The 20,211-nt window shown below is 42.5% G+C and overlaps 3 protein-coding genes across 31 annotated transcripts; 1 reads left to right on the top strand and 2 right to left on the bottom strand.

Annotated features, from left to right (window-relative positions):
• Positions 1–2,350: 2,350 nt before the first annotated feature.
• LOC109785323 (uncharacterized) lies at positions 2,351–3,500 on the bottom strand. The gene has a single exon (XM_020343919.3). It carries the CDS (start codon positions 3,406–3,408, stop codon positions 2,617–2,619), a length of 792 nt encoding a protein of 263 aa, XP_020199508.1. The 5' UTR covers positions 3,409–3,500; the 3' UTR covers positions 2,351–2,616.
• A 2,632-nt stretch (positions 3,501–6,132) lies between these two features.
• LOC109785321 (uncharacterized) lies at positions 6,133–13,156 on the bottom strand. Of its 29 annotated transcripts, none has more exons than XM_073507686.1 (6): positions 12,700–13,156; positions 11,836–11,910; positions 9,945–9,992; positions 9,069–9,135; positions 8,046–8,174; positions 6,133–7,852 (listed from the first exon to the last, which is right to left on the bottom strand). In XM_073507686.1, the coding sequence occupies exons 2-5, from the start codon at positions 11,908–11,910 to the stop codon at positions 8,056–8,058; spliced, it is 309 nt and encodes a 102-aa protein (XP_073363787.1). In that variant the 5' UTR covers positions 12,700–13,156; the 3' UTR covers positions 6,133–7,852; positions 8,046–8,055. The 29 variants fall into 29 exon arrangements, 4 of the variants coding, with proteins under 4 accessions (XP_073363787.1, XP_040257225.1, XP_040257226.1 ...); XM_040401291.3 differs by having other exon boundaries at positions 6,133–7,855; positions 8,098–8,174; XM_040401292.3 differs by having other exon boundaries at positions 8,098–8,174; positions 12,700–13,154.
• LOC109785320 (uncharacterized) lies at positions 10,389–11,537 on the top strand. Its single transcript, XM_020343917.4, has one exon. It carries the CDS (start codon positions 10,389–10,391, stop codon positions 11,535–11,537), a length of 1,149 nt encoding a protein of 382 aa, XP_020199506.1.
• Positions 13,157–20,211: the final 7,055 nt, after the last annotated feature.

Genomic DNA, 20,211 nt, shown 5'->3' with positions numbered 1-20,211 from the left:
ACACACAAGTTTATCACCCACACATATTCAAAGATATCTTGGAGCAACGAGCCAACAAGCAAGCATGCGTGCACCATGTGCTGCACATTGGGTGGCCCTTGAGCTGGGGCTAGCCACAGGGAAAAAAGTCCAAAATGTTAAAGAGAGGAGAGGATATACTCTAGATGTATGGATGAAGTAGTCTAGAGGCTAGGCTATACACACTTTTCTCTACCTCCTTTTCCTGGCCTCGGACGTACGTACGTATGGATGATCCGATGCTGCCGCCATGCATACTCCACGCTCGCTCAAGCCCATGTGATAGACGGCGAGTGCACTCTAGCTAGAGATCTTTGTTTTTTTTTTCTTCTCACGTATTTTTCTTTCAGATTACATTTTCCTTAAATTTCGTTTGAGTGCTCACACCATGATATTTTTCCGCAACTCACGTATTTTGTATGTGAATACATTAAAAGGAAGTATTGCGGTATTCTTTCCAGGAGTATATGTATACGTAGAGAACCATTGTACCTGTGTATAACGTATACGAGGCATCCTCCGTTTGAACGCACGCTGTTGCGTGCCTGCTGCGTGACTGTGGAGCACTCGAGCTGTTTCGTCAGAGAAAGGGAAAATAAACGGCTGTGATCAACCGAGTGCAAGAACAGACGGCCCTACCCTGTGCCAGAGATGTGCAGGGCCCACTGCCTGTCAAAACAGAAGCATGGCCCACCGGCCAATTTGCACTGACACAAAGCAAGCAGCAAGGCCTGTTTGAAGTTTGAACTATGTTTGTGTGGAATCCATGTTGGTCCCATATGCTCCTAGCAAAGTTCAGAACCTGGTCTAGTAAAAGTGCCATGGTACTGCTACTCCCTAAAGGAAAAAAAGAAAAGTTCTATGCTACAATCACTGCATAGTATTTTCGTGCTACTATACATGGATGCAACAGCTAGGTGCTATCCTACATCCATACACACGGGATGTAGTTGGCTGTGTGCGTCTGTTGCTAGTTGCTACCCGTCTTCCAGGAGCATAATATTTTTTTCGTGTTGATGTTTCAAAATATACATATTACTAAATGTATCCCTAAAGGTTAATGGACTAAGACATGTCACCAAATGGGAGCTATTTCGTCGGTAAATAGACTTTTTTCACAGCAACGCCTTCGATCGATGTATCCCTGAAGGCGTTGATGTGGAAGAAGTCAATTTACTTGTAGGCAATGGCGGAGACAGGCCCAGGCAGCCCGGGCGGCTGCCTGGGGCGTGATGCTTGTTTGCTTCATTGACAGTAGCGAGTATTGTACGTATAATGCTACAGTAAGCTACAATGAACGAAGGCTGCCTGGGTCGGCCTGGGGCTTGCCTAATTCCTGGCGCCGCCGCTGCTTGTAGGTGTTTATTTCATACCCCGTAACAGTTTTGTAGTGGTTGTATTTATTACATACTCTGTTTAATACACCCTCCGTCGTAAAATAAATATCACAACTCTAGTACAACTTTGTACTAAAGTTAATATAAAGTTGAGAAACTTATTTTGGGACGGAGGGAGTAACAAATAAGAATGATTGTGTGCATCACAGTGATGCAGAGGGCCGAGGGTTTCAACCTTTTTTTTGAAATAAGCAAAATGTATAATATGTTTTAACGTTAATGGACTAAGACATATTAATTATCATGGTGCCATTTTTTATGTCACTTATTGTCTAGTATTGTAGATAAAATAACGGTCTCTATTTATCTCACCCACTATTGCACACACTTGTTCGGAATATTTTGGATTTATGCTGTCGAATTCTAGAACAATTGCTAAAGACCACTTCTTGAGGGTGTTTATACGAGGGGCATTCTTTAGATTTTTGGTATTTGGTTCAAATTTAATTTAAAGCCAATAACAAAGCTAAAAATGAACTATTCTCTAACTTGATAAAGGGCGCTTACATGAGACATTCCCACAAAAAAGCCTACGAAAGGGCCTCCGTAAAGAGCACGGGTTTGCTAATTCTCAACGTCAAATTGACATCATGTACAATGGAATCCATGCACGATTTATTTTTTGTAAGCTATGAAAACAAAAATATGGATATATTTTTGGATATCTATTGAACAATTCATAAAATCAGATGAGACTTGGTTAATTCCCTCGTCGCCCTTGGCTTATTTTGGACTTCACCCGTTCCATAATTCTTTTCGTGATTTTAGTTCAAATGCACTGTAGCCATGCTCATCACCTTGAACGAAGGACGTGAGTGCTTGAGAGATCGCTTTCCATGCAGAGATCACCTTCCAGCGTTATTGCGACCCAGCGCATTCTTGTGCAGTGGTCACTCAAAGAGTACACAGATACATACTGAAATACACACATCCTCTCACTGACAAAGTGATGGCATCTTTGCCCACTTTTAATTAATTATTACACACAGATTAACCAGGCAGCAACAATTATTTGATACTAAACCACACACAATCACCAGCTAATTATACTAATTAATCATTATATAATTATATATACTAGCTAAGTAGCTATACTAGTCCCAGACCGCGGACGTGATTATAATTAGTAGTAGCAGTAGACCGTAGTACAAGCGGCAGTGAGTGACAGATCCATGAGTGGTCTGCATGACACGTGCCGCCGCTACATGCAGAAGGAGGAGGAGCTCATGTGGAAGCAGGGGAGCGCGTGCTGCGGCTGAGCTGCCGCCGGCGGGGCGTTCCCGCCGCTGCAGTTGCTCTCCGGCGACGACGACGCGGACGCGGACGCGGACGAGAGGGAGTAGTTGCCGTCGGGGCGGCCGGGGTTGAAGGGCGGTATGACGTCGGCCGAGGCGGGCGGGGGCGGGTGGCGCCAGCGCGGGAGCGGGCCGGCCAGGAGCAGGGTCTGCAGGAGCGGGCCCGCCGACACCACCGCCTCCACCAGCCGCCCCTTCTCCGGCAGCCGCCGCGCCAGCGCCATCTCCACCTCGGCCTCCTCCTCCGACGTGGCGGCCTCGTCCATGGCCACGGCCATGGCGCCCGCTCCTCCTCCTCCCAGCCCCAGGACGCCGTGGAGCGGCGGGTCGGGCACGCTCTGCGGCGGCGGCTGGGCGGCGGTGTGGTGGTGGAGCAGGAGGAGGAGGGAGTGGCAGTGGCGCCGGAGCTCGTCGCGCTCGGCGGCCGCGCACGCCACGAGCCGCGCCGCCTCGTGCTCCACGCGCCGGAGCTCCTCCCGGTGCGCGCCCCGCGCCGCGTCCAGCTCGGCCAGCGCGCGCAGCAGCGCGTCCCGCAGCTCCGACGCCGTCGAGAAGCACTCCAGCTGCTGCTGGTGGTGGTGGTTGCCGTCGTCGAAGGGGACGAGGGGCGGGTCCCACGGGCCGTAGGCAAGCGCGGGGTGGGCCGGCTGGAGGTGGCCGTGGAGCAAGGGGTGGCAGCCGGCGCCGTGGTCCTCCATGGAGGAGCGTTTGGGTTTTTGGGTTTTGAAATGTGTGCTACTAGCGAGGATGATGGGATGATGATGGTGAGGATGATATGTGCATGGGTGTGGGTGCGTGCGTGGGATCTTGGCTTGGGGATGGGGATATATATACACACGATCTCTTTCAGCTTTCTTTATCATTTTTTTAAAATAATAAAATAGAAAAACAGTGTTGTCATAAGATTGTTGGTGGATAATGTAATTAGAGAAGGTGTGGTGGAGGTATGAATATTAATAATTGCAAATGCATATATTAGCAGGTTGTATATGTTTATTTTGGAAGGGTGGTATATGCTTTTTGCAGAAACAACAATTAGCTATTTTATTGACAAAAATGATTGAAGTAGGCCCAACCAAGAAAGCACATACAAGAAACACAAAAATATAACAGATTTGCTGGATATCAGTCGACTGGAATTGTCTTTCCTGCCAGTCAGCTGTGCTTTTTTATTCCATTTGATTTATTTTTTACTGCAGTCGATTTTTTAAAGAAATGAACCATTTATTCTTTTCCTATGCAGTGCACTTTTAATCTACGGTAGATGCACATTACAAATTTGTGCAACCGTTGTTTTTGTTTTATTGCATATGTTCTTATCTTGCTTTTTTTTCCGATGACTCTTGCATTTCTTTTTTGGCTGACAGAAATTTGTGCTGTTAATGTGTTGATGATTCATTTGTGTCACTGAACTTAATTTGATTTGTGTCTTTCCTCTGGTGTGTAAAACATTCTACTTGTTTGGTTTGTCTAAAACTTTTTGTTAATTGGTTTGTATGAAATATCCAGATGACTAATTTTTTTTAAGGACCCTGATAAGTGCCACATATGTGGCATGAACGCATGGCAACTCTGAACTTTTTTATGACAAATTTAATGATACAAGAATAACAACTTTAGTTGTCAAGCATGGTAATTGTCAGTTTTTTGGGTTTATTTTCTATTTTAGGATGACAACTTTAGTTGTAAAAAACGTCAAGACCAGATTACTTCGTGCCACACGTGTTGCACTTATCATTTGGCTTCTTTAATCTTGCCTCCGCAGCGTAAAAATATTCCAGTTGACTAGTATGTAAAAGATATCAAGTCGACTTGTGAGCAGTCAGACCCAATATAAAAACACGCTAGAGCGTGGAGTAGGGATTAGAGGAGGAAAGAAACCCACAAAAGTGCACAGGCACATCGTTTCCCTGAAACAAGGGCGACATGCTGGCTCACAACCACCCAACACAACTCCAAATTAAACAAAAAGCTAGAAAGAGTCTTCTCCTTTTTGCCTTGGGAACCGATAGTATCCACGAATCCTTATGTGCTAAAGGTGCATGATGCATTCCTCGCAAAAACAAAAAAGTGCAAGATGCATGACTGGTAAAATAATTAAGCACACGACAAAATTCGTACGTTCGGGGGACATGAAGATTCTGCTCCCGATCTCAAATGCACCACCGTGAAGAATTAAATCAAAGAAAATAATAAAATAGTTCATTTTTTAACAATCATTATTGAATGTTCTATATTCATGCAAGTCGTGTTAAAAAAAATGCAAGTCTACGTGAAGAAGAAAACATTGCTTATGCCCTGAGTGAAATGAACAAAATCGATGCTTCAAAAAGACTATTTTTTGAAGCATTTTGAAGTGCTGTTTTTATTTTATTTTTTCAGACCTCCACAGATACAATTTCATTACCAAAATTTGTACACATGAAGAATACTAAGCAATGTTTGTTGTAAAAAAAAGTCAGATTTTGTTTTTCAAAAAAGAAGATTTTTTTTCTTTTTATTTTACTGTTTATAGAGGAGCATTTGAGCTCGGGATTAGAAGGGTGCTCTCGTAGGTTTTGGTTTGTATTATGGTGGATTATTGTATTTTTTGCGGTTTTCAATAATCAATTGCTTTAAAATATAAATTGTTTGATTTTAATTACTCACTTGAGTCACACTTTCCATAACTTATTTCTGGAACAGCTTTTTAAATATAAGATTAATGTACAAAACAAATCACAAAATATATATCCACCATTAACCGAGAAATGGGACGCGGACCTCGGCTGAAAAGTGACCAAAGTTCCTTTTTCGGCACACATACATATGTGCAATTTACTCACAAGGGAATATGGCTTTTAGTTAATATGGTTAATTCAACAAGCTCCTTTTGTGTATCTTTGTTAGCTTGCTTTGATTTCACCCCTTTCCCTTTTGTGCATGGATCCTATGTTTTCCACAACAAGGGAATCCAAGATGGGAACTGCTACCATGCATGACATGCATGCCATCATATTCTAGTTCCAGTAGCCAATAATGCATCTTGGCCCTAGGTTCTTCTGCCTTGTGTCCCTATCTGTAATCATCATCACCGGGCAAGTCATCTTTCACCCTTTGCCCAACTTTATCCGAAAGGTGTTGCAGCTAAAAAAATAGTTCTTCACCTGTTTGGGATCTAGCTAGCCATGGGCTTGCACTGCACTGCAAGTGGCGCAAATGTGAACTGTGAAAGCCTGTTGGAACCAGGAGGAAGCTAGCTAGCTGCCTCTGAGCATGTTTGCACTGATGATTACACCCCAGAGATATCATTTTCACATGAGCTCTGTGGGAAAAGGATAGGCCAAACTAAAGTTGCATGCGTGCATGCCAACCTGCATAGTACATGCCACTAGAAATATTATACATGTCATGACTCATGACTAGGAGAATGTACTGTCCGTGTGTGCATGCATGCATGTATGGCTGTGAGTTGGTAGCAAGCAGGGGTACCTCTCAGGTGGAACTTCAGAGGACTACTTGACATATGCATGGTGACATCAAAGTCTCCGTGTCTAACATGGAGAGGGGCAAATCATATAGCTTCTAGAGCTTCAACCCTTGGAAAAAGTGTGGTGGTTTAGTTGACAATTCCGGGATTATAGTGTACTTTTTTTGTTATGCTGATCTCATTTATGGGATGTGCTTCCTAGCAGGGAAATTTAGACAATCTCTGTAGGATCACGATTGTCTTATGAGAACCGGATGGAAGTCGTTTGCTCGTCGACCAGGCTCTAACGACTGTGCCATCGACATGTATGATCGACCTGTGAGATTATCTCTTCGGTGGATTTCCAGTCACGATATGTTTTTTCATCGCAAAGAATGGTGGATTTTCGATGACAATATGATATGATGCAGCGTGGGGCCGGATCACACAATATTCATGCAAGAATCCAAGACTTGGTTAGGCAGAGCTGACAAGGTGTGTACCACTGTCATCCAACATTTCTCCATTTGAACGCACAACAGCCCTGTTCAAGTTCAACGCATTTCCTTCTACCTATGCTACATATACGACTCTAATTAGCATCTCATGTGGTTGCGCTCCCATTAGGAAGTCATGATAAAAACAAGGCAAGGGGTTACAAAACAGTGAGGTTACTACACCCTCTGTTCTCTTTTATTTGCCACCGTAGAATGCGTACAATCAACCTTTTTGACCAGTAAATCACGCAAAGTTATCAAGATATTTTTGCATCAAAGCCACGAAAGGATTCTGTGGTGCATTTCGGGTACAATTATTACGTCTTCTTCCTAAAACAGTATTGGAAAAAAATGCAATGGTCAAAAGTTGTGAAGCGAAAGACGCAAATTTGCGAAGAAGGTAGAGATCTGATTTTCAATTACCCCCTACTCGTGTGATTATTAGCATTAATCTACACCAGCATGCAGACTGATTCATTAACTAGTTCAATTAGTGGTCTATGAGCATAACTAATCAATTTGATAACGAAAACTGAGCTCCCTGTTTGCCATGTCTTGTCATCAACAACGGAAGTCAAGAGAATCATGATATCTAAGCTATTGCTTCTGTATAAGGCTATAGACCATGCACGTACGCATGCATATATCCCCCAGTTCGCCAGTAGCTTATAAGATTTCTATGCGTTCATATGTGTACCAGCGGTATAGTAGCTAGAGCCACTGACCTTCTGGATTAATGCGCGTCGAATAGTTTGAGCCAGATATGGAATCATTAGCCAGATATGGTTACGAAATGCAAATTTCTTCAATAGGTCGCACAGTCCACAAAATATCCTCGGTAATAAACGCGTGATCAACAGCCACCCGAAGCCGCGGGTTAGTGGTGCACCCTGTTCACACGTTTGCGTGTCAACTGTCGAGTGAGACAAGAGTAAGAAGGTTTAGCACTTTATTCAGTATCAAGCCATCAACGTTCAGATTCGCAAAAAAAAAAAAAAAAAAAGCCATCAACGTTCGGGTTTACAGCTCTTGTCTGAAAATGAGCAGAAAAGCCACCCTTTTTGGGCCTCATTGGCAAAGAACTTACCTTGGGCCGCGCGGCCCTCTCTGAGGTCATCATGTTGGGTTTTGGGCTACAACGACGACGCACTTTTGGTCCATTTCAGAATGTCTCGGGCTTCTGTGATTGCTCTAGTCCTGCTGATTACAGGCACAGAACGATTCCATCTTTAGCATTGTGGGGATCAAAATCAGCTCAGAAGACCGCACAAAGTAAGTTCTTAAGAGTCTGATTTAAAACTGAACTAGCACAAAAGAAGCCACACACAGACTGATCAGGTTCTGAAGTTACCAAAGGAGCAAATGTACAAGAAAAACAGGCTACATGTACCCTTGAAAGATTACTGAAGAAGTATGGAGTTGTGATTCTCGTCGTCACTGACCAAGATAAAAAGGGCCTGTATCGTATTCCTTTGCAGATGATTTACCCGCCTCTTCTCCAGTCTCCTCTGAAGTTCATCTGGAACAAATTCCATGGACCATGGTCAAAAGTTGCACATCTGTAAGTAAAGTGTCATTCCCCCGTATGTAAAATGTAAGCAGTCCAACAAAAGAAAAATGTAAAGATGATCAAATATACATTTTGCCATGGGATAATAATCAATCTGGACCGACCGTGAATATTACAAATACTGGTGGGTCAGTCTTTTTCTCATCCTGCTTGGACAGTTGTCTATTTTGCCAGGAGTCTCTTCAAGACTTGGCAGAGGCCAGCCTAGTCAAATTTGTCCACAGACCAACTGGCAGCAAACCTCATCTCCTTCCTGATGAACAAGTACCGCTCGTCCATCCATGCACAATCAGAGGAGCAGAAGGTGGTGGAGAGGTTGCAGCTTCTCCTGATGAGAGTTGGCACCGTCATCCAGGAGGCGGGTACCCGATACCTAACCAACTATGGGATGATGATGCAGCTCAAGATCCTCTCAGAGGACATGTACCGAGGTCACATCTGCTCGATACCTCAAGGTACCGAGTCCTCCAAGACAGTGCAGGCTTCGACGAGGTTAGCCCTCCAAAACTGGCATACAGATGTGCAAATTTCAGTGTCTCGTGCATCTGTAATTGCTCTAACAAGCCTAAAAAAATAATGTGCAAATGCTACCAGTTAGTTTTGAACGGATATTCTAGTGATTACAAGGGTAAAGCAACTCCCAGTTTTGAAAGGAAACAAAACCAGTTTTGCACCATACTATCAGAACCATGAAGAATCCACAACCATGAAGGATGTTTAAGATGCAACAGTTTTCGATTACAGACTGAAGCATGGAGCAAATGTACAAATAAACAGGTTGCGTGTCTCCTGAAAGATTACTGAAGCATGGAGCTATCAGCTATGATTCTCATCATCACTGACCAAGATAAAAGGGCGCATATCGTCCCTTGCCGATGAGTTGCGGTGCTGCTTCTCCACCAAAGTTCATCTAGAAAGCCCAAAACAACTTTCACTGTCAACCTTTGCCAGAGTAGAGTGCGCATATATTGGATGCCATGTAAAAGGTAAAAGGATTAAAGGAGTTCCAAGGCAAGAAGACAAATGCAAATATAAGTAAATGTACATGCATTTTGCTATGGAACAATAGTAAATTTGAATCTACTTACTATGAATATTAGATTTACTAGTCAATATTTTCATACTGCTCGGACAGTTGGCATGTCTTTATCAAATGTTTGGTCATTTAGACAAGTATCCGTGTGTCACCCATCCAGAGTCACAGTCAAAGTCATCCATGGAGACTTTTCTATTTTGCCAAGAGTCCTGCTGTTGTATTAATGCCACCTGACTAGTTCGAGGCAAATACGGGGATCATCAGAAAGTCCACCATGGTTCTCAAATATGATCATAACCATGGTCTCTGAAACTTCTACTGTGGTAAAATTGTGATAAACAACCACACGAAGCCACGAGTTAGTGGCATGCCCTGTTTGATCGCACACTTGTGCATTAAGTGAGACAGAGCACGAGTGCCATCATTAAGTACAAGGTGGAGCTCAACTCTTGTTTTGACATCCCATGGAGCTCAATATTTTTTCAACATTTATCTAGCGGCATGTAAATATAGTGGCGCAGGTGTATTTTCTTTTCTGGAATTGTTCGTCTGCTCCGAAAATAGGCACAAAGGACACTGATGATACCAGAGGAGCAAATGTAGAACAAACTAGTTACATGTGCTCCGAAACCAAGCTATAGAGTTGTGATTCTCATCATTCACAGAGATAAAAGGGTGCGTACAATTTCCTTGTCAATGAGCTGTGGCGCTGCTTCTTCACTGAAGTTCATCTACGAAAACTCAAACAGTTTCCATGGTCAAACGTTGCAATAGTACACTACACATGTGGGATGCCATTGCCGCATATGTAAAATGGAAAAAGGAATCCAATGGTAGACAAATCCAAATAAATTAAATATACATTTTGCAATGGAATAATAATCAATTTGGACCTACCGTGAATATTAGAAATACTGGTAAAAGAATGATGCTGCTTTGGCAGTTCGGTTGTCCTTGTCACATGTTTGGACATTTAGACAAGTATCCGTGTGTCACCCGTCCACAGTCACAGTCCAAGTCATCCATGGAGACTTTTCTATTTTGCCAAGAATCTCCACAAGACTTGGCAGAGGCCAAATTTAATTTGTCCAGAGACCAACCAGCAGCTTACCTCATCAATCCCAGCCATGGAGACTGCCATATCTGCAGTTGCAGGTGAACTCGTGAGCCAGTTCATCTCCTTCCTGATGAACAAGTACAACTCCTTCAGCCATGCCTGGTCAGAGGAGGAGAAGGCGGTGGAGAGGTTGCAGCACCTCCTGATGAGAGCTGGCACCATCGTTGAGGAGGCAGACGCGCGATATATAACCAACTCCGGGATGATGATGCAGCTTAAGACGCTCTCAGAGGCCATGTACCGAGGATACCGTGTGCTGGACAACTCAAGGTACCATGCCCTCCAAGACAGTGCCGGCTTCGATGAGGTTAGAATCAACGACTCATCTAGGAACAACTTATATATAGCCAAGCGCTCACGAATAACAAATGATATGGCCACGTGCCTCGAGTCACATGGTGCCTTGGAAAGGTTAGAAATTGCTGTTGCTAACATGGCAGAATTTGCTGTGCTTCTGGGTGGATTTGAGCGTATGTCTCGTAGGCCATATGATGTTTATCTTTACACCGACAACTTCATGTTTGCCCGACACGCTGAAAAGCAAAAGCTCTTGAGCTTCTTGTTGCAGCGTAAAGGCCCTCCTGGAGATCATACTCTGGCAGTTCTTCCGATCATAGGTGATGCCACAACGGGGAAGAAATCTTTGGTTGCTCATATGTGCGGCGACGAAAGGGTTCGCTCGAGCTTCTCCTCTGTACTGCACTTGAATGGAGACAACCTTTTGAGAATACTTGACCATGGAAGGACCATGGAAGGGATGATCTTGATAGTTATTGAGTTTGCTTCTGATGTAAGTGACGATGACTGGAAAAGGTTTCACTCATTTGTCATAACAATGGGCAGAGGAAGGAAGATCATCATCATAAGTAAACTTAAAAGATTAGCCCGGTTTGGATCAGTGAAACCAATTTTCCTAAGCCTTCTGTCTGACGACGAGTTGAGGTACCTTTTCAAGAAGCTGGCATTCGGAAGTGTAGACCGTGCAGAACATCCATGGCTAGTACAAATAGCAGATGAATTCGTCAAGGTGTTGCAGAATATGGAAGGTTCAATTGTCGCAACAAATTTGTACGCAGATGTGTTGAGAAAGAATCTCAATGTTCAGTTTTGGCGTTGCATATTGGACAAGGGGAGAAGATATGCTAACAGAAACCAATAGGCCATACAGCAAGGGCATCCACTGGACATAACAGACTTTGCTTTGTGTCCACTTAGCACGACACATCATACAATTGATGTTTCAATCAAGGAGGAATCGCTAAGGGTGACATTGGGGGAAATTCTAGCAGATCCTAGTGTTAGACCGAAAGGAGACTTCACTCTAATTACATGGGAATCAAGGAGACTGATTATGTTCTGAGGAAACCAACCAGAGGAGCAAATGTACAGACAAACATGCTTACATGTACCTTGAAAGATTACTGAAGCATGGAGTTGTGATTCTCATCATAACTGACCAGGATAAAAAGAGCATATAGTGTTCCATTGCCAATGATTTGCCCGCCGCTTCTCCAGTCTTCGCTGAAGTTCATCTGGAAAAACCCAAACAAATTCCATGGTCAAACGTTGCACATGCATACTGAACAAGGGGATCAGACTAGTCAACATAAACCTCTCCATATATGGCGTGCACCCAACATCACGATGCCTTGTACAATCAAGGAGGAATCACCAACTGTGTCATTAGGGGCACTTGTAGCAGACCCTGGTGTGAGACCGGAACAAGACTTCACTCTAATCGCATCGCATGGGAATCAAGGATACCCCCTCATAAATCATTTGTTCATCATGTGACAAGTCGTGGTCAGGATGATACACATGAAGGTAGCAGTGCCTTGCCGTATCTCAATTGACGTACAGCAAACTTGTACTCCCTCCGTCCCATAATATAAGAGCGTTTAACAAAACGCTCTTATATTATGGGACGGAGGGAGTACCATATTTTATCAGATCCAACAACCCCTCCTGCTTTTCTTAGATAGCGAATTCAACTAACGACATCATCTAAGGTGGCAGATCAGATACCCACTGCTGCCACTCCGCACTATCACTTAGCCCGTCTCGGTAAGCTGGTCTGCTAGCAAGCAGAAATCAGACCAAAAGAAAGGGTTCTGGGTCTGGCTAGCATTCTGATACCAACCATCAACTCTGTAGAGTCACGGTAACGCTATTGGAAATGCAGATCAGATCAGGCTGCAGTTGCAATCACAGGACGCGATTAGATCAAGATTCAATAAGTCTGCTTAGGTGCCTGGGTCCTTGAAAAAATCAGTAAAATTGGCGAGATTTGGGAGGTCGGAGAAGGTTTAGATTGAGTTTACCGGGGATTTCCAAGAACCGGCAGAGCAACGCGGCGGCGCGCTGCATCTGCGAGGTTGCCGTCAGCGAGGCTCCGCTCCGGCGCCCGTAGGCCCTAAGCGCAACCGACCGAGCTAGGCGCCTCCCCTCCCTCCCTCCGCCAGCTTTGCGTCGGCGACCACCGTGGATCCGCACGACGGCGACACCTGCGTGCTTGTGCTTGGCGGCTCGGCTGGGGATGAAGGGGGTTGGAGATGGACTAGACGCTGACAATTGGGTCCCACGGAAAAGACTAACATTTTTTTTTGCTGGAGAAAACTGAAAATGATTTGATCAATCAAAAACTTTTTGAGAACACGGTATACGCGCATACACTCATCCCTATAAAACATACACGCAGACTCTACCTCTATGAGCATCTCTGAAAGACTAGGCTGGGATATCATCTTGACATTGACGAACTCACCGCAGACGCCTCTTGGTCGACGAGAACGTCTCCTCCCACTGAACGCGCTTCGCCGGAAATCCTAAAATAAATCCAGAAATAATGCCAACACCAGGATTAGAACCCTGGTGGGATGAGGATATGACTGTCTCCCTAAGAGCAATGCCTGCGGAAGCGCCCGGGCGCGTTCGCAGTCACTGACCGGGCACCTCTAAAATAATGTAATCCACATCCGGACACCTCAATTATCATATCTTAAATCCATATAAACTCATGCAACTACGTTGATGCACACACATCGTCCGGCTACTCCATCACTACTAACTAGACATGCCATCGGACAACCAAATTTGACATGTTTGGCTACGGTGGAGTTTATCCACGACTCCCCTGGCCCTTCTCGACGTCCTTGCCGTCCTTCTCGCGGAAGTACCGGTCGAAGACGCAGTACGGATCGAGCTGGAACTGCTCATCGCCGGAGCTGTCCTCGCCGTCATTGTCTGCCTTCTCCTTCATCGGTGGCAGTCCGACCATGGCACGAACCGCCCGATTCTGCTCTCGGACGAGGGCGCGCGTGTTCCTCTGCTGCCGTTTCTTCACAATGCGGGCGTGGATGGCTTCCTCCTCTGCGGCCGCCTGTGCCGCCGCACCAGTTGCCTCCGCCGCGATACGGGGCTCGGTGGCCCTTATCCTCTCCTTCCCACGGCGGGGCGCCCGTTCCCGATGGGACTCATAGTCTGCTTGACTGGTGATGGAGAAGGAGAGGTGTTCCGGCTGCCGGGACCGCGAGGATCCCGCCCTAGAGGACCCGAGCACTCAGTGAGCCGACGCTATGGAGTCACGGCGGATAGATCTTTCCTTCGGCCGGGCGCTGTCCTCCCGGGAGCGGGGGAGTGCAATGCGGACTGCCATTGCCTCCTCCAACCTGCATGGGATGACACTCCAGTTGACGGATCCCAACTGGTTGGAGTCCGATCCGCTGCCTGCCATGACGGAGAAGGTCGGAAACCGCGGAGGTCAGCTCGGGTGGCGGAGGGGAGTGGAGGGAAGTGGCTAGGGTTTGCTCTGGCGCGTAGATGGGGACGAATATATGTGGGGTCGGTAGGACAACATGGGCCGGATTCGACGTGGCGGGCGTGCCCGGGCACGCCCGAGTGCCCCATATCCGCCCCTTATTTGGGCTGGATATGAGAGGTGCCGGCCAGCCCAGACGTTTGAGGCCCGTTTGAGGCTTCCGTCTAGGTCGAACAATCGTGACCGATCAGTGATCAGGCGGGCCGCCCGGGCGTTTGAGGAGGGTTTGGGGTACCCGACTGTAGGTGCTCTAAACATTCAACCATAGATTGGTTCACATTCCATCCAAAACTTGGATCAAGAAAACTGGGGTACATTTCAAAAAAGAAAATATGTGATATATTTCTTGGATGATACCTCTGACCCTTAAAAGCACAGTACATGCGCCTATGCTCATATAGTCATGTATGCATATATTTCCCATTTGGTATGATCATGACCCCTCTGGTTCACATTTTAATTACTACTCCTTCCGTTCCTAATTATAAGCCTTTTTAGAGATTTCAATAGAGATTATATATAGAGCAAAAATGAATAAATCTATACTCTAAAATACGCCTATATATATTCTTATGTAGTTCATATTGAAATCTCTAAATGTTCTTATATTTAGAAACGGAGCGAGTAGCTTATAATAACATTCTCTCCAGCAATAAGAAAGCTTGTAGCATTTCTCAACACGGTAATAACAAACGTATGATTAGCATCATTAGTGGTGTTCACTGTTCCGCATGTTTGCATGATAAGTGGAACCCAAACATTTACCTAGCGTTTTTCCAAATATTATCTAGTGCTATGCATTATTTCCTCCTCAAAATATAAAGTGTGCTTGACTTCGTGTGGTATTTGATGCACGACTTTAACCATTGACATGTAACAAAATAGTTGGGTTTACCATATATGAATAGTGTCCTCGTATTATCTTGTGAAATATTTTTATGTCATATGTCTTTATATTGATTTTATGCATATATTCTAATTAAAAGAATCATGATCAAAGTCCAAAACAGTAAAGGATGCATTGCTTTGAGGAGGGAGTGCATGTGACACAGGAATATTCTTGTTTCTCGTCTGGATTTTGTGCTGAAGGAAATCACATGAGCCGCCTTATTTGTGCGAGAGCTATGTCTCCATTAAGCGGGACGGAAGCTGCTCTCGCTGAAGGATATCGCTTATGCATGGGGGATCGATCATAGTTCCTCCAAGAAGAAGACAAGCACTGCTAGCCACTCCACCCACCCGGTGTTCGTGTCTAGTCGTGCGTGGCGTCCTTCACGAGGTAACTAGAGCCGGATTTCTCAGTTTTTTTTTTCTTTTTTCCGTTTCTTTTGTTTCTTATCTTTTTTCTTCTCCGGTTTTTATTTTTTTCATTCTTTTTTGCATTTGTTTCTTTACTTTTATTTTTCATTTCCTTTTTTCTCTGGTTTATTTTGTTTCTTTTTCAGTTTCCATATTTTTGGTTTTCTTTGTTTCCTTTTTAGTTTTTCATTCTACATTTTTTGTATATGTTAACAACATTTTTTTCTAATACACGCTTTACATATTTTCAATAAAACTTAACAATTTTCTAATATATGGTCAATAATTTTTTTATACACATTTAAACATTTTTAAAAGTCTGATTAAAGTTTTTTATATACAAGAGTAACATTTTTTAATACATGATCAACATTGTTTTTATACATTTTTTAAATGCTTAATTAACAGTTTCAAATAAAAATATTAACATTTTTTGTATACATGTTCAACATATTTCTATACACATTTAACATTTTTCAAACTCTTGATTAACATTACTGAAACATTTGTTGATTTTTTTCAAATGAGTGATTAACATTTCTATATACATGAGCAATTTATTTCATCATTTTTAATACATTGTTAACATTTTTATACGCATTTTAACATTTCCCACATGCTTGATTAACATTTTTCAAATACTTTTTCAATATTTGTTTTTGTAATGCTTGATTAACATTTTTATATAATGCTAAAAAATTCCATCATTTTTTTAAAAACATGATCAACATTTTTCCTCTAGACGTTCAACATCTTCCAAATGCTTGATTAAAAATATTCGAATACTCGTTCAACATTTTTTAAATATGTTAAAGTATAAAGTAAAGTACAAAAATAAAGCAAAAAATGAAAACAGAAAACAGAAAAAAGAGGTTATGGCCTGCCGCGTGCGTGCACCGGCCCATTCTGCTCGCCCCTTCAGCGAGTCGGGAGGTGGACTGGCTGAAGGCGAGATATAGGGGCGCATCTTTGTTAGGCCCTTATTGCCTTATTGGCAAATAATATATTTGGGCCTCATTGGGCAGTTCTGTCCAGTTTTCGGCCACAGATAGTGCGGTTTGGGTCCATTACCGAGCGCCAGTGCTATATCTCAGCGCGGTTTTGCTCAAAAATAAAAATCTCAGCGCAGTTCCTATTTTGAAAAGGACAAAGTTTGCACGTCTAGAAACAATTCCCATATTTTCGAAATGTTTATAGATTTAATAAACTTTTCAAAAATAAATTAGTGTAATTAATGTTCACATATCTAAAGGACATAAATTTTTAAAAATTATTCACAGATGTACATGAATCCTTGAAAATGTTCATGAATTTTTAAAAATGTATATTATTTTTCAATACTAGTGGGTACATGGTTTGTAGGAAAAAACAAAGTCTGAAGCCCGAAAAAGAAAAGGAAAACTCCCGGATGGACTAGTCCGTGTTGCAAGAGGGCATACGTAATAATCTATAGAAATTTAGATGCCATCTCTATCTGTGCTGATGAACGGACATAGAGGTGCACCGACCCGACGTTATGTGGCTCTCAAGGAGAAGCTTTAGAACAAGACATGCATGGAAGTGTCCTCCAAGAACCTCAAGCACTATGAAATGGCTGGTGACCACCATTGTAACTAGAGTAATCTACTGGAATCTAAGATCTAGAGTCATTTTCGCTAACAGATGCCCCCTTGACTTCACGAGCTTTTCGTGACAAAGTTTTCTCAAAAGATTAAGATCTGGTCATAGCAGTAACTAGATTGTTTATTTTTACTATTAGCTCTACTACAGCCACCATAATTCCTTCCTTTGAGCTATTGCGTTCAACTTTCTTCATGGAAGAATATCTTACAGTGTGTTTCAAGCATGAACGCTTGGTGGATGACAAAAATATGAATTAGCACTAAATTGCATTTTTTTTGTAGCAACGTTAAATGGAAACAAAAGAAGGGCTTACTAAAAACAACAACATCGAAGCTCTAAACTTAGATTGAATTAAATTTTTTTACTTGCAAAATAAAACGCACTATTATGTTTTATCTCCAATAAGTTTTATAGGTGATCAAGATATTTTATTGATTTTTTTACCTATAGATAATTTTGTCTAGGTCGAGTCTTCACTTTGGTCCAGTTAGCCCATTTAGGGTTGTCGTTGTCCAGACCATGGACGTAGGGGGTAAAGAAGCCACACACATGTCCTCCGAGGGTGCATCCTTCAACTCTGCACTGCCCTTGGGTGGAAGATAGAGGAGTCTTTGAGCGGAAGAAAGAAATGGTGGGAGGGTTGTGGGTGGTAAGGGAGGGACACATGGACGAGCTTTTAAAATGTATTCAACATTTCTTATTTTTACATATGAACATTTTTTAATATGTGAACAATTTTCTAATTACTTACATTTGGGGAAAAAATGCATCAAACATTGTTTTTAGTTACACGAACAAGTTTAAAAATGTCTCAAACACTGTTTTTAATTACATGCATGTTATTTAAAAATGCATCAAACACTTATTTGAGGTACACTAGATAAGTGCCCGTTCGTTCCAACATGTGTAAATATTCGATGGTATTTTAGCCCATGATCACCTTCCATTATAGTGATTGTATAAATTTGTTTATCAAGTCATGCATGGGATTTACCTACCTAATTGTTTTTAATATTTTATTTGGAAAGAATTTATTGTCTTGCCAAGATATATAATATTTGGTAAGTTAATAAGTCAACAAAAACTAGAGGGAAGGGGAAATGTTGGAAGATAGATGAGGTGGACGACAGAACCTTGCGTTCTTTTTAAGTAGGATAGGAGGGATGAACAGTTTTAACAACGTTTCAAACACCTTTTCTAGTTACACGGACATTCATTCAAGAATGCATCGAACACTTTATTAAATATGTGGTTTTAGTATAAATGTGTCAAGCACCTTTTCTAATTAGATGAGCACTCTTTCAAAAATGCATGGAACACTTTTTAAAATACATGATTTTAGTAAAAATGTGGCAAACACATTTTCCAATTACATGAACATTCTTTCATAAATGCATCGAACACTTTTTTAAATATGTGGTTTTAGTAAAAATGTGTCAAGCACCTTTTCTAATTAGATGAACACTCTTTCAAAAAGATATATGGAAAATACGGGAAAAAAAACTTGGGCGCGCAACCCCGCTTATGGGCCGACACATGAGGGGCGCGCGAGAGGGGAGTGGGTGCGCGCTGGCATGTGCGCCACTTGTCGCAACTTGAGAGTTTTCTCTTTGCCTAAACAAACAAAACTTGAGAGTTCTTTCTTTTTTCGTAGATCCATGTATTCAAAATGTTTTATATCTTAAATGGTGCGTTCCAATCTCAAAACTTTGCACCATTGGATTTCTTGCGTCGAGTTCTTCAAAACTAGATCCTATATTGATAGTTTTTGACGAAATTTTTTTCCACGAAAAAACCCTGAACCGAGAGCACTTTTTTCCTTTCCGAAAGAGGCACGATTGTGCCTCTTGCGAAAGCAAATCCGTGCTTCCAAGAGAAGTAAATGTGTGCCTCTTGCGGAAGAAAAATAAATGAAAATAAGTAATTTTTTCGTTTCTGAGAGGCATGATTGTGCCTCTCGCGGAAGCAAATCCGTGCCTCTCATGGAAGGGGAAAAAATAAAACATTTTTTTTTGTTTTCGCGAGGCATGACTGTGGCTCTCGTGGAAGCAAATCCGTGCCTCTCGTGAAAGAAAATAAAAGGCATGTTTTTTCCGGTTTTGAGAGGCACGACTGTGCCTCTCATGGAAGCAAAAGAAAATGAGTTTTTTTTCATATTTTTTTGATTTTTTTTCCAAAACCTAAGAAAGACCGGGGGGGGGGGGGGGAGTCGAAAAAATTGGAAAAACATCTAAAAAGTCGAAACGCGTGCGAAAAAATAAAATAAAAATCAGAGGAAGCGCTCAGAGCGCGACAGTGGCAGCGGCTGCGAGCGCGTCAAGTGGCGCCCTCTCACCCCTTCCCTGGTGACCCTTGCAGGGGATCCTGAAGGAGTACCCCTATGTTAGTTGCTACCGAGAAATAGTAGCTCCCTATGGGTTCTCCTATTTGACGACCGCGCGATAGAAAGCCAACCAAGCGCCTCTTTTGGGCCGGCCCATGTGCATGGCGGGGCACCCACTTTCTTTCATTTTTCTGTTTCATCTTTCTTTTCCATTTATTTTTTAGTTACTGGACGGTACCCCGCCCGTTGTTGTGTGAATATTTGCAACATATTTCAATGATATTCATTGTATGAAACATGGATTTTTGGAGTAATAATATAAGAGCTAAAATAAAAAAATGTGTTTTGTTTGATTATTTTACATTTGTAAAATATTTGATAGATATAAATAACATATTGATTGAAAATTCTCGAAACTGATGCACATTTTTAGAAATTGATCATTTTTCTGAATTTGATGCAAAAAATTGATTTTTTAACAAAATTTAAATTTGATGAACATTTTTAGAAATTCATGAATTGTTTTTGAATTTGACAAACAAAAAAGTATCTCAAATTTGAATTTTTTTCCTGAAAATAAAATAAATAAGAAATAAGAAAACAACAAGTAAATTTAAAAATAAAACGAACATGAAAAAATGACAAAAACCCAAAAAGAAAAGGAAAACAAACCCGGTCTGGAAGGTAACGGAACATTTCCAAAACCCGAAGAGTGATCGTGCGCTCCTTGGGCCGTCCCAAAATCTACGTGGTGCGCATTTTGTCGATAAC

Source organism: Aegilops tauschii, chromosome 2 (genome assembly GCF_002575655.3).
Source record: "Aegilops tauschii subsp. strangulata cultivar AL8/78 chromosome 2, Aet v6.0, whole genome shotgun sequence".
Taxonomy (NCBI): domain Eukaryota; kingdom Viridiplantae; phylum Streptophyta; class Magnoliopsida; order Poales; family Poaceae; genus Aegilops; species Aegilops tauschii.
Note: the sequence above shows the minus strand (reverse complement) of the source record. Positions and strands in the feature narration are given on the sequence as shown.